Source organism: Pelobates fuscus, chromosome 7 (genome assembly GCF_036172605.1).
Source record: "Pelobates fuscus isolate aPelFus1 chromosome 7, aPelFus1.pri, whole genome shotgun sequence".
Taxonomy (NCBI): Eukaryota; Metazoa; Chordata; class Amphibia; order Anura; family Pelobatidae; genus Pelobates; species Pelobates fuscus.
Genome location: NC_086323.1, coordinates 94236267 through 94249141, shown reverse-complemented (window position 1 = coordinate 94249141; position 12875 = coordinate 94236267). Strand labels below are relative to the sequence as shown.

Below are 12875 nucleotides of genomic sequence, written 5' to 3'. Positions count from 1 at the left end.
AAGGGGTTTTAATCCCTTCAGCGACATGGGATGGGGGCCAAAAGGGAGGGGGGCGAGGGACCTATTAAACCTATAGTGACAGGAAAACTGGTTTGTTTTCCTGGCACTATAGGATAACTTTAATCAATGCTTTACTATGGGGGCTACTGCATCACATGGAACAGGTTTTACTCACGGAAGTGCCTCTAGTGGCTTAAGTATGACAGAAACTGCATTGTTTTACATTCCAGGGCTAAAATAATAGGGGCACTTTATTTCATTGAGATGGCGTGGGCTGGGTGACTTAAGAATTTAATTCTTTATTTAGCCAACACTGTGCACACATTGATTACAATGCATACAATACATTATGTACAGAAAGCATCCGAGATAAAACACTTGCGGTGTTTGTGAGAGTCCTGTTGTAGGTTTTTCAATGATTACAGATCAAACAAGGGCAATAGGCACCCGGTAGTACAACCATAATTTTGGAGCAAAAAGGCAAACATTATTAATTGGACATTAATGGAATAAAATCCAGTATAACTGACTGTTTTTCATGTTTAGAAGAATCTATTCCATCAGTGATGTATTTTGTACACCCTCACTTTTTACGCCTATGGTTTTTCACTTTTTCTTTTCAGGTACATGTCGATTGTTCCGGTTACAGAAAGTCAAGACAAGCAGAGGCCGAGGTCGGGCAATCCGTATGTGTTTCTGGCGGCGGCTTGCAGTGATGGATCAGTCAGGTGTGTACATAGGTCAAAGGCTGTACGGGGCCCTAAATAACAAGGGGCTGGACGTATTGTCCCTTGCCCCCATCAATTTGGTGGCAATTAATAATAAAGTGTGGGGTGGACATATTATCCCCTTCAAGCCCCCACCCATTGGCCTTGAGTGGTGGCCCTAAAAAATAAGGGTGTGTACCTATTTTTTTCTTTATAACTTTATTCTCCTTTGACTAGGAGTCCCCAAGCTCCTGTCAAACCCCATAAAAAAGCCCTACCACCCCACTTCACCTTAGTAATCATGACATGATAAATATATGTACCATTAGATGTACTCTCTCTTCTTCCATCTTCTTTTCTTTAGCCTGTTGACAAACATGCGTTTGTTGCATTAAAACATCACTGACGGAAGAATTTCCTAATTAGTTAGCATTTTTTCTCCTAACAACCTCATTTAGGTTTTTCCTGATGTGTGAAGGTTCCCAGCGCCTCGTCCTAGCTGCACAATCTTTTTATCACCAGCGCTGCGTGTTGAAAGTCGACACTTTAATCTACCAATCAAACGACAAGCAGAGGTGAGATTCTGTACTATGCATTCATCATGCAGTAGTTTAAATAAGTGTAAATAAATAGAATAATGCATACCTATATGATTGTAGGATTCTATATTATTATACATATGTAATATATCTATTTGTTGAATTAAACTTTTGTATGTTTTGGTTTGTTTTCATATATATATTTTTTTTTTTTTAATTCTTTATTTTTGCGAGTAACGGCATGTAATACAACATATTTTGTAAGTAGCAGGTAAAAGATTTAGACATTGCGGTTATATATACATCACATAGCCGGACCTACTCAATTTTTTATTAGTTGGATACTAGTGCACCCAGGCTCATCGGTAAGTGGACCTACAGCTTGTAGTGTGGGGGGGTGCTGGTAAAAGGCTTTTTGCGCCCTGTGGCTATGTCGCGGTGTGCCCTGGTATGTAATCTTTAATAAGGCGTTTATTTTAAGGTTTAGAAAGGCCTGTAGCTTCCCACGGCTGTACTATATGTTTGAATGTTGGTGCTGGTATAGGTGGCTGGAGTCGTGTGCAGTGTATTCAGAGGTCTGCAGTGTTGTGCGTTGGTGTCGCTTGTGGACCCTGTTGCGGGGGGGGGGGGAAACATGGTTACTCTACATTAGCGCTGTGTCTTAAGCTTACGGAGCCAGCAGTATTACTACAGAGGTATGGTATATAACAAACAGTGAAGAAAGGTAACAATTAACGGTTTTGGTGGCAGACATGTGAGTATAGTCCCAAAGTTCAGGGTGGTGGTTCTGCCGCCGCAGGTGCTCCCTCTCTGGGTACAAATGGGGTAACGTTTGCTACGTTCCAGGTTGGGTGTTCCGCTGCCCTTGTCTGTGCCACTGGCAGGCCTAAAGCTTTTAGGAAAGATGGCGCTTCACCAGGGTGTGATATGGTGTGTGTCTTCCCCGCATTTTCGGCAAGCAGACGGCGGGGGCCCCACTTGTATACAATGGAGTTGTCTTGGAGAAGCTGGGTTATAGGCTTGAGGGATTTCCGCCAGGATAAGGTATGTCTGGAGAAGTCCCGAAAAAATGCTAGTTGTGCTCCTTCAAAGGACACCAGCGGGGTGTCTCTGACCGCCCCCATTATAATTCCACGGTCAGAGTCCTGCACTAGTTTTAGTAGGACATCCCTGGGTACCTCTTGGGCTGCATTGGTCGCCTTGTTGATTCTGAAGCAGGTATCCACTGCCATCTGTTTGGCCTGCTTGGGCACGAGGAGAGTGGCAAAGAGCCTCCTGCAGTAATGAGGGAGTTCTGCTCCCAAGACTGTTTCTGGCACTCCCCTGATCCTCAGGCTGCGTGCCCTGGCTTTATCTTCCAGGTTGGCTAATTGAGCTTGCTGTTCAGCACACTGTTTCTGCAGCGCTCCCATGGCTGCTTCTGTGGCCGACTGTGCCAGTTCATATCCTGCCATGCCGTCTTCCATTTTGTGTACGCGTGTAGTGAGAGAGGACACTGCGTCCCGTATTGGGGCTAGGTCTGCTGTAAACATGGCCTGGATCTCTGTCACTAGGGCTTTAATATCTGCCCTTGTTGCTGGTGCTGAGTCCCCCTGTGCTGTGGTCGTTGGTGGTCCCGATCTCTGCCTCGGTTGAGGTGAAATATCGGCTGAGCTGCTGTCTTCCTCCGAGGACAGTGTTCCGTATGCTGCTGCGGGCGCCATCTTGGCTGGTGCAGGTCGTGTGGCTGCGCGCATATAGGCGCCGATATCCTGGGAACCCGAGCCCGGGTCCGGTCGCAGCTTCTTATTTTTCTTCCCCATGTCTTTGGGGATTGGGCAGGAGCTTGCTTGGGCGTTTTCTGAGGGCAGTGTCGGCTTGTATGCCTCCGTTCTCGGGCCCGTTTGCGGAGCTGCTCTGAAACACGTCCGGCTCGTTTGGGCGCTGGCTCCGCCCCCCGTTTTCATATATTTTTTTAAAAAAAATAAATAAAGGAAAACCTTAAAGGAATACTTTCATCAAATATTTTCTTAATTGGCTTTTTAAATAAATGAAAAAAATAACGTGACTTGTGCGGTATGAAGGCATGTGAGGATTTCTCTGTGTTCCACAATTGTGATTGTCTGTCATTGTTTGTGTGAACTGTGTCAATGTATATCTGAGCTTCTGTGTGTGCACTGTCAGTGGAATTGTATGTGTTTCTGTGTATACAATGTCTGTTTGTGTGTTCGTTGTTGTTCTTGTGTGCCTGTGCATTGTCATGTATGCGTGTATGTTGGTGTCCCATAGTGCATAACATCTTTAAAGGGCTGGCCCACCAGATGTTTGTAAAGTGCATTTGGCATGAAGCCCAATAAGACTTATTTATAAGTATAGTATATTATTTCAAAGTATATAATCCTTGCATGTGCCGTTCGTTGTTTCCTGCTTGTCAGTTGGTTTGAGAGTTCTCTGAACTTCACAGCTATTGCTGGAAGTGTGGTGGCGCCCTCTCTCTAAGGCCAGCCCTGTCATAATAGCTATGTTATTTGGGTGCACTTTTACAACTGAGATTAAAAATAAAGAAAAAAAGAATTGGGTGTTGTAAAATGAATCTTCTGTTTTTCTACGATCCTTCCTAACTCAGGGTTACCTTCATCATTTGTAATTTGGGACAACATTTTGCAGAAGTAAAATAGTTCCTAATTACACATATCTTAATTATAATGATTACGGTGTTTTTACTTCCCTTTTCTGCCACTCCTGTTTCCCCATGCCTGGCTCCACCTCCGTGGCAGAGATCATAAGTTTTGATGGGATCCTTTTTCGCATTCATGGAAAAACTTCACATTGGGCGAATCTACTTGTAGAGATGCATTGAGTCCAAGCTGTAATGCTTCTGGTTACCAGAGAGTTCCTTTAAGCTGCTGGAAAATGTAAAAACACAAAGTACATTACGTTTCTGTGGATTAATGTAAATGTGACCAGTCTGCAGGGGAAGTAAATGCCAAGAGAGTTCTTCCCCCTTGCTTCTGAGTATAGGTAGTGATATTTCAACTTAATTCTCTTTCTGTATGTAAACTTTTACAAACGTGTTTTTTATTTATAAAGTAATTCTTTAACATTTTGTTGGCTTTTTGCCATTGAGCTTTGCATGTCTGTAGACGTGATGTTTCAAATTTTACTAACCTGTTCAAATCAATACAATATCCTTTTTTTTTTTTTTTTTGTCTAGAATTTTGCTTTCCAGTGCTGCTACTGATGGTCAAATTGCTTTCTGGGATCTCAATCACACAATGGAGCAAGCTCACACAGTGCTTGAAGACACGGATTGTCCGCCTCTGGGTAAGACTGCATCTCCATTTAAATAAGATTCTTTTAGTGGGGAACATATGTTAACTTAGCAAATACCTAATGTGTCCGGAGTAGGAATATTTATTGACTTTTTTTTTTTTTTTATAAAAACCTCGCTACTAAAAATAAAATAATCACATTATACAAATAAAACCATACGATTGGAAAAAACAAGAGTACATGTTAGCGTTTATTGAGAAAAGCATTTATCGAGAAAACATTTAGACTGAATAAGTTGTCACAAATTTGTTCAATCATATAAAAACCTGTAAGCGTTCACACACCTTATACTTTAGGTGTTAGAAGAGTCCTTTACAAAAAGGGCTGTAAGTTAGGTTAGATAAAGCATATTCCTTCCTACAGATACTCCACATACTGTGATAGGCAAAAGGATCAGCGCTAATATACCTAACTAAAAGATATATATATAAAAAAAAAATACAAAAATGACACTAGGCGACACACCTTAAAACATAAGGCTCCCTCTAAGCCTTATAAACAACAGAGATGAGTCAAACAGGGGGGATAAAGGTTGCGCAAGAAATTATTAAAAACAGAGATGTGTCATATTCCTGAACTGATCTGGGTGATTTTTGGATATGTTTGTCAACCAGATCAGGAGGGTTTTATGTATTTTTAAGGTGCTTTTGGGGTGTTTGGGAAATGTGTGTTTTTTATGCTGCTCAATGTGTAGGCGTAAGTGGTGTAATCCCCACCGTGGATTCTTTTGGAGTAATCCTCTCTGGAACTTAAAATCGGATGCCAGGTAGAAAATAATGGAAAAGTAAAATGGCACACTCACCGTGAAAAGAGGCCAAAATACCTTTATTAAAATACAATGTAAAACAAACAGTTAACATATCCACAATGCGTTTCACCAAAGTGGCTTTTTCAAGTGGAGGTAGAAGAATCATACCTGGCAGGCATAGGTTTATATAGGGAGTGCGGTTTCTTTAAATTTGGCACCTAAATTACATCATAATTGACTTTATGAAATTTTTTGATGAGAGGTGCCCCAAACTTTAGAACGATCCTTACTAAGAATTATACGAAAAAACAGGGCAACAGGGGGGCGGGGCCTGACCGCCATGCTGTCCGGCCGCATGGCACAACAGCTCCAGCAACTTTCGACTTATTAGCCCACAATAAGGCACTTTTGGACCTACCTGACGACCTACCGCGGTGGGCCGGCACATGAGGAGACACTGGACCCGGGGAGAGGCTTGCAGTTAATGTTCTAGTCCCTCGGAGAGATATGCATCGTTCCTTTCGGATGAGGCCTACTCAGGCGGTGAGTGAGGCGGACTGCCGCTGCCCGCTATCCTGCCCGATGATATCCAGCCAGACTCCCTCAGCTGGGAGGACCGGGCCCTGCCCTCCCCCCCTGGGCCGGTGGGGGTGATCCCGGCCCACACCCTGTACGCCCTGCAGCCCTTGGGGCCCCAACCGGCCACCAAAACGAAGACCAGACCGGGAGCCACATCTAAAATGGCGGCACAGTGACCCTGCTGACCCACACTGTCACCTCTGGCTCCCAAGAGGATGTAATCCCCTCGAAATCCACGCAGGCCCTGCATACCTGCATGGAGCAGCCCAATACACATTGACACACAGCCTCAGTCTCCGCCTGGCTAAACAGCTATCAAGGCCCTGAGTCCACACACGGTGAAAAGGCGGGAGCGGCTACAAGCTGACACACAAAGCACACAAAGCACAGACCCAGCTACCCAGACCCATCAGACAACCCCTCCAGAAGACTTACACAGAGTGCACTTCATCGCTCCGTCCCACGGATCTGGCCCACAACGCCTCCACAACAGCACAGCGACCCTCCACAGCCAGACCGCAGGGGGAGGACACCAACGGCTGGAGGATAGCGGCAAAGGCAAACTCCTTATCACAGGGGGACATACCAGCCTTACACATCCACACTACAGACCACAGGCAGAGAGGACTTGAGGAAACGGCTCTGCCCTCACTGAGGGTGCAGAGCCTGCCTAACATCCTTCCATGGAGTCTGGGTATTCAACTGCCTACTGCTGGGGTGTTCCTACATCATAAGCAAGTGCTCTCAGGACTCTAAGTATATGATAGCTCTTCAATACTGGACTGCAAAGTTAAGTTTAAAATGTAGACACGGTCCCTAAGATATCCAATCCAACGCCATAACATAGGTCCCCTGAAAGGGTTAACCTATTAACCATAAGCACTAAGCTTAACTTAACCCATAGTTTAACCTAAGCTAACCTTCTTGTAGTTTCTGCAGCATGTGATAGCACAGTCCAACCTGTTAAGCTCCTGGCAATAGCAATGGCAAAAGCAAATAGCCAGCTTCAGCAAACATTAACCCATGAGTAACTAACCATTTAAACAAAATATGCAAAACCATCAAGTGCCCTCGCCATGTTTATATGCATTATAGGCTCTACTTGCTTCTGGGGCAAAACAAGCCTGTCTGTAACAATGGTACTTACTTGCATTTTATGACCAAACCTAGTAATATTATCTCAAGCTAAAGTGTTCCACGCAGCATGTATAACCTATTGTTTTCTTTTATTTTACTACGCCTGTCTCTGTTAACTCTTGAATTTCTAATCAAAAAAAAAAGTGCAATGCATCTTGAATCTTTCACCAAAATGTCACCAATAATCTTCTACTGTAATAACCTTTGGTATTACTGACATATGTAATTAAAAATGCACTTTCGGGGGGCGGGGCCTGACAGCCAAGATGGCCGGACGTGTCCACTGAGGGCTCCTGCACCAGAGGGCACACAAACGCCCAATCTACCTGATCTACTGATACCCTCGGCACAGGCTACTCGGATATCGAACCGGGACCCCAAGCGGAGCAGACTGGTACCAAACCCGTACCGATACGCCACGGGGATGCCCGAACCGGCCACGCGGCCTACACCTGAGCGGGGTCTTGAGCATGGAGGAGGCGGCCGATCCCCCGGCACGGAGCCCGCTCACAAGCGTGAGAAACACAAAGCCCTGCTACCCCCCCCCCCCCTCCGGACCGGCGGGGGTTATCCCGGTCCACACTGGGGACAACAACCCCAGTGAAACAGCGAGACCATACTACAATCAAACGAGACCAACGAGGTCCAACCAAGATGGCGGCAACAAAGCAACCTGAGGAGAAGCGCACACTTAACAAGCCCCCCAAGGATATAACAGAGTTCTTTAACAGACTCCTTGTTCACCTTGGTTCAAAGCTACACACCCAGGGACAGGCCTTCAGACGAGCGAGAAAAGAAGCAGCAGCTTGGATCCGCCCGACAACCAGGCGACGTATAAGCTGGAATCATCCTCAGGCCCCCAGAGGGGCACCTGGAGGGCAACGTCGGGGCCTCATGAGGCGGGAATCGACGCCAGACCCCCCGGACACCGGCACTCGCTCCCGCTTACACCAGGGCGAGAACCGGAAAAAAAAACAGCCTGTAGGCCACCCGGAGGCGCCAGAACCTGGGGGCCAGCAGCCGACTACCCCACGCACATGGACACACGCTGCCTGCAATAGTGCCCACCGCGCTGCAGTATCGACTGATACCAGAGAGCAAAACGGGCAGGGAGCTCTACCACGACCCGCCGGGGGGAGACCCTCACGGGGACACCAACCTCGACCCACGACGAAAAGCAGGACATCCCAGGCGCCCACGAGAGCTCCAAGGGAAGATATGATCTTACCAAGCCGAGGTATTGGTTGACAGTACCACATACCCTCGAGCAAGGACTTGCAGATACAACCCAGCCTACTGGTACTAAGAGAAACAATGCTGTTTAAAAGCTGCCATAGTGATTGTTATGTTATGTTATTGTTTTTAGTTATGCTCGGTTAACCATAAGCTTTCCACCTTTACCTAGTCGTGCGTATTCATTTAATTGCCGGTAACACAGCCTACCCTAGCGACACCATGTTACTTATTGGCGACTCCCATCAGTACCTTACTAACTCCAATGCTCAGTATCCCTCCAGCCATAAGAGTACACTGCTCTTATCCTAGCACTACATGTTAGGCCCTGTTTGCATTATTTGCATTCACGCTACCAGGTTAAGTCATAATTTTGTTGTTCTCATGTCTACCACCTGGTTACCTCACCATAACGTGATTTATCAAGCGCTAACTCTAAAGCTCTACTCGTACACTCACGCATAACCCAAGCCACTACCATAGTCTAACTTTGTCCTTAAGTACCAAACATGCACCGATATCTTACTGCTCCTCCACACTAGTATAGCATGAGCACTGTTCCTCATGGCACACACTAGTTAAAACCCTACTCGAGATTACAAGTCTGTCTAACTAATTTAAATACCATACTGTTAAACTCGTTGGTAATACTGTGAAACGCCAATTTACTAAAATTGTGCAAGTAGATGATGTCTTTATAATTGCAAGGGCAACTAGCTTAGTCACACCTAGCAATCTAGACACAAGGGTCCCTGTCCAAGCGTTCCCTACCTTACCTGAGCTGCATCTGTTATACTACAGCTTACCAGTAAGGAGATACCAGAGCTTGAATAATCATACTAACCTAAATATTAATTATAAAAATGTGCATGTATTAACATACCCCATTTCTGTTTTCTACTGTTTAAGAAAAAGCGTGAGGATTGCCTTTGGGGTACCTCATGCGTGCTGTTATCTCATTTGCACGACAAAAATAAAGAAAAAAAAAAATGCACTTTCAAAAATAAAGAATTGAAGAAAAAAAAAATAGGGCAACAATAACATATCATTTTTATCCAATTTAAAAGGTTTTTTTAAAATGTAATAAATGTATTGTATGTAAAACAACAGATCCAAGCATAAGATCAAAAACCACTCACTTGACATCGAATAACACTCCGAAATCCTATCCTATCAAAGATCTTATATTCTGCAACACTAAAAATTTCATATACCTATTGGAGTGCCCATGCGGCCTCCAAGAAGTAGAAATGACCTCTAGGTGCCTAAAAACAAGATTGGCTGACCACTGCTGGAATTTTACTAAGGGTTATCCCAACCATTCCGTATCTAAACACTTTTTACAACATAATAAAAACCCTAAACTTTTAAAATGTATAGGTATACAAAAATGTAAAATTTCTTGGAGGTGGTGATTTTAAGAAAATTCTAGGCAAAAAATAGATGTATTGGGTTTTCCTTTTAAAAATTCTTATGCCGGGGGCGGAGCCTGGACACCAAGCCGAACAGACGTATCTGGCATGAGCTCCTGTCAGGCGGGCCAAAAACGGGGCAAAAGTGGGGGCTATATGGCCCAAAGACCTTCCAGGGTGCACCACCAACTTCAGGGGTGCCCCGCTGAATCGAATGACACCACCCCGAGACCCATCAGAGACAGGAGTGCAAAACTTCAAATGCGGCCTACTGGGACTGGAGCTAGGGGGAGGCGGCAGCTCTCCTTGGCGCCAAAGCCCTCAAGCGATTTACCTACAGCCTACCTCCCCCGCTTCCCCCCTGATCGGTGGGGGATATCCCGGTCCCCGCTCGTCGAGCCGACCGAAAAGGAGAGTGGACACCCTTACCACACGGCACACAGGAACGAAGGGCCTCCAAAACAAGACAAAAATGGCTGCCCAGCACAAACCCCATGAACAGAGCACCCACAGCAAGCTTTTCACGCCGCCCCAGGGGACGTTCGATCGGATCTGCAAAAGTTTCTGGGACATCCTGCACAGCCGAGGAGCAACTTACCGCCAAGCTGACCTGGATCCGACCAGTGACACTACGCAGTCAATACAGGCACCCCCCACGAGCCTCCAAGGCGGAAGTCCGGCAGCACAGGTTCCAGCGGTCCTCAAGGCGGAAAAGGGTACCAAGTCTCACGGGCGCGAGCTCCCACTGGCAGCAGTACCAAAGCGAGGACACCATACAAGCGACACCTAACAGGATCCCATCGTACCAGAGCCTCAGCAGCCGGCACAGAACGACGCAACTGCCCGCAGCCCACACTGCAAAACCGGCAAACATGCGATGGCGCACCCCTCAGGGCACCCTCAGAGCAGGCCCACAACACAAGACGAACCCGCCTGAACCAGCCTCGCGCACGGGCATCGGCTGAATAGGTTTACCTGGACTATCCAAACAGCTCCAATCACACCGCTTATAATTAAGCTACACAGAGCTGCCGTAATGTATACCATAGACTACCTCTTGTTATTTTTAACTTTATTTCTTCTGTCTAGTTCGGAACCAGATTGTCTAGGCTCTCATCAGCTACCCATAGTCAGCTTTGTGTCCAATTGCAGTTAAGGAGCAGCAGGTTAGCGTGTTACCACATACCCAGCAGCCAAATAGTCTAATCACAATTGCTTGAGCTACGAATTAGCATTTTGGTACAACATTTATTATACTGATACAAGCGATGCCTCAGTATTGTTTTAATGATGTTTTATAATTACACAAGCGAGAATCTACACTGTTGAAATAATCCTAATAACTTAAAAATGTGCCTGACTAATATATGTCACGACCTGTATTGCAAATGCTTTCTAAACTTACCCTGATGTCGGTGTTGTGGCGCACCAGAGCTATATGTTACTATTGTGCACAACAAAAATAAAGAATAAAAAAAAAAAAACTCTTATGCCAGATGGTCTTAATGTTGATTTTGATCTTTTTAATTTCTTATAACGGCCTTTTTTTTTATCATGTATGTATATCCACTCCCAACTTCAATTATATGTTTTACCTACCTCTGTTAATTTTCTATGTGAGTGTTTTTATTAATTATTTATTTATATTAATTTATATATATTACCTGTTTATATACTATATTTCCCTCTCATTTTATGATTTATACTTTTGTTTTAATTATTCACATCCATTTATTTGCCAATATTGCCTTTTTAAAATATTTTTTATTAAAATGATGCTTTCCCCTTTAATTACCGAGTTCCCTACATAGGGTTTCCTTAGTGAAGACTCCAAAAACATGGCCGCCATCATGTGGAGTCTAAATGCTCCATATCCTCCATTTTCTCATCGGAGTATATTCATTACTAGCTCCCTGCCCCTTTTAGGAGGACCTTCCCTCTTTCATGTAGTCTGTGGATGCAACCAGACCCTGGCCAAACTACATTTCCTTTGTCCGATTGCGTGCTGTCACGTGACCTGGCCCGAAATTATCCAAAATGGTCGCGGTCACATGACCCGTTATTTTTGTAATTTTCTCCCCTTTAGAAGCTTAGTTTTGCTTCCAAGTTTTATACACTAATCCCTACAATGATCTACCATCATTCTAGACCTTTTTTTTTTAAATGTCATAAAATCAATTATGATGTCATTTATACATCAAATTAAAAAAAAAAAACACACCCACACTCCCTATATAAACCTATGCCTGCCAGGTATCATTTTCCTACAGCCACTTTTGTGAAACGCGCTGTGGATATTTGAACTGTTTTACATTGTATTTTAATAAAGGTATTTTGGCCTCTTTCCATTGTGAGTTTGCCATTTTACTTTTTAGTATTTTCTACCTGGCATCCGATTTTAAGTTCCAGTGAGGATTACTCCAAAAGAATCCACGGTGGGGATTATACCACTTATGCCTACACATTGAGCAGTTAGTCTGCCCAATTAAATGTGAGTACCTATTCATTATTCTATACTACTGGTACCTTTTATACTGTGAGCACTATTGCTGTCTCTCTTATATTTTTTATGATCTCCATACCGATGATACATCTACCTACCTACACCATCCTACGTATCCTATAAGTGGGGATTGTACCACTGTACTCCATTCAGACTAGAGCTAGGTTAAACTCTATCAATTGTAATTAGGACCATAGACGTTTTATTTACTTTTATGCTATTCTGGGCTTTTCTGCACAATTAGTTCTCTCTTTCTGTTGCATATATGGCTGCCAAGAATACTCTGATCTGACCCCATTCCAACGGAACTACCCTGACTCTTTGAGGTTTTATCTTCCAGCAAGTTTTACCATTTGGATTCACACTTGGATTTATATTTGAACTTTCTTTTGCTTTTTGTTTGTCCTCCTACATATATATGGCTTTTTTATATATATATAATGTGTGTGTTATAACACATCTCTGTTTTTATAATTTTTTGCGCAACCTTTATCCCCCCTGTTTGACTCGACATACTGTGTTAGTCAGATGACTGTTATAACGACACATAACTGTTTAATCAGTTGGTTGTCAGTTGTATACAGAGACATGGATACTCTTTGTAGTGGAAAATTGGGAGGGAGGGAATTGGATACTTAGAAAAGTAAATGGTACACAGTTAATCAATACTGTATAGAACTAATCTTCAATAAGTTAAAAGTAAGA

The 12875-nt window shown here is 44.1% G+C and overlaps 1 protein-coding gene across 1 annotated transcript in view; it reads left to right on the top strand.

The window, feature by feature from the left end:
• The window catches only part of WDR6 (WD repeat domain 6), a 46461-nt gene that overhangs the window by 28632 nt on the left and 4954 nt on the right, over nucleotides 1–12875 (top strand). Inside the window, exons 4-6 of the mRNA XM_063426211.1 lie at nucleotides 624–728; nucleotides 1166–1282; nucleotides 4440–4549. Coding sequence (XP_063282281.1) covers nucleotides 624–728; nucleotides 1166–1282; nucleotides 4440–4549 — 332 coding nt within the window. The remainder of the gene's footprint in view (nucleotides 1–623; nucleotides 729–1165; nucleotides 1283–4439; nucleotides 4550–12875) is intronic.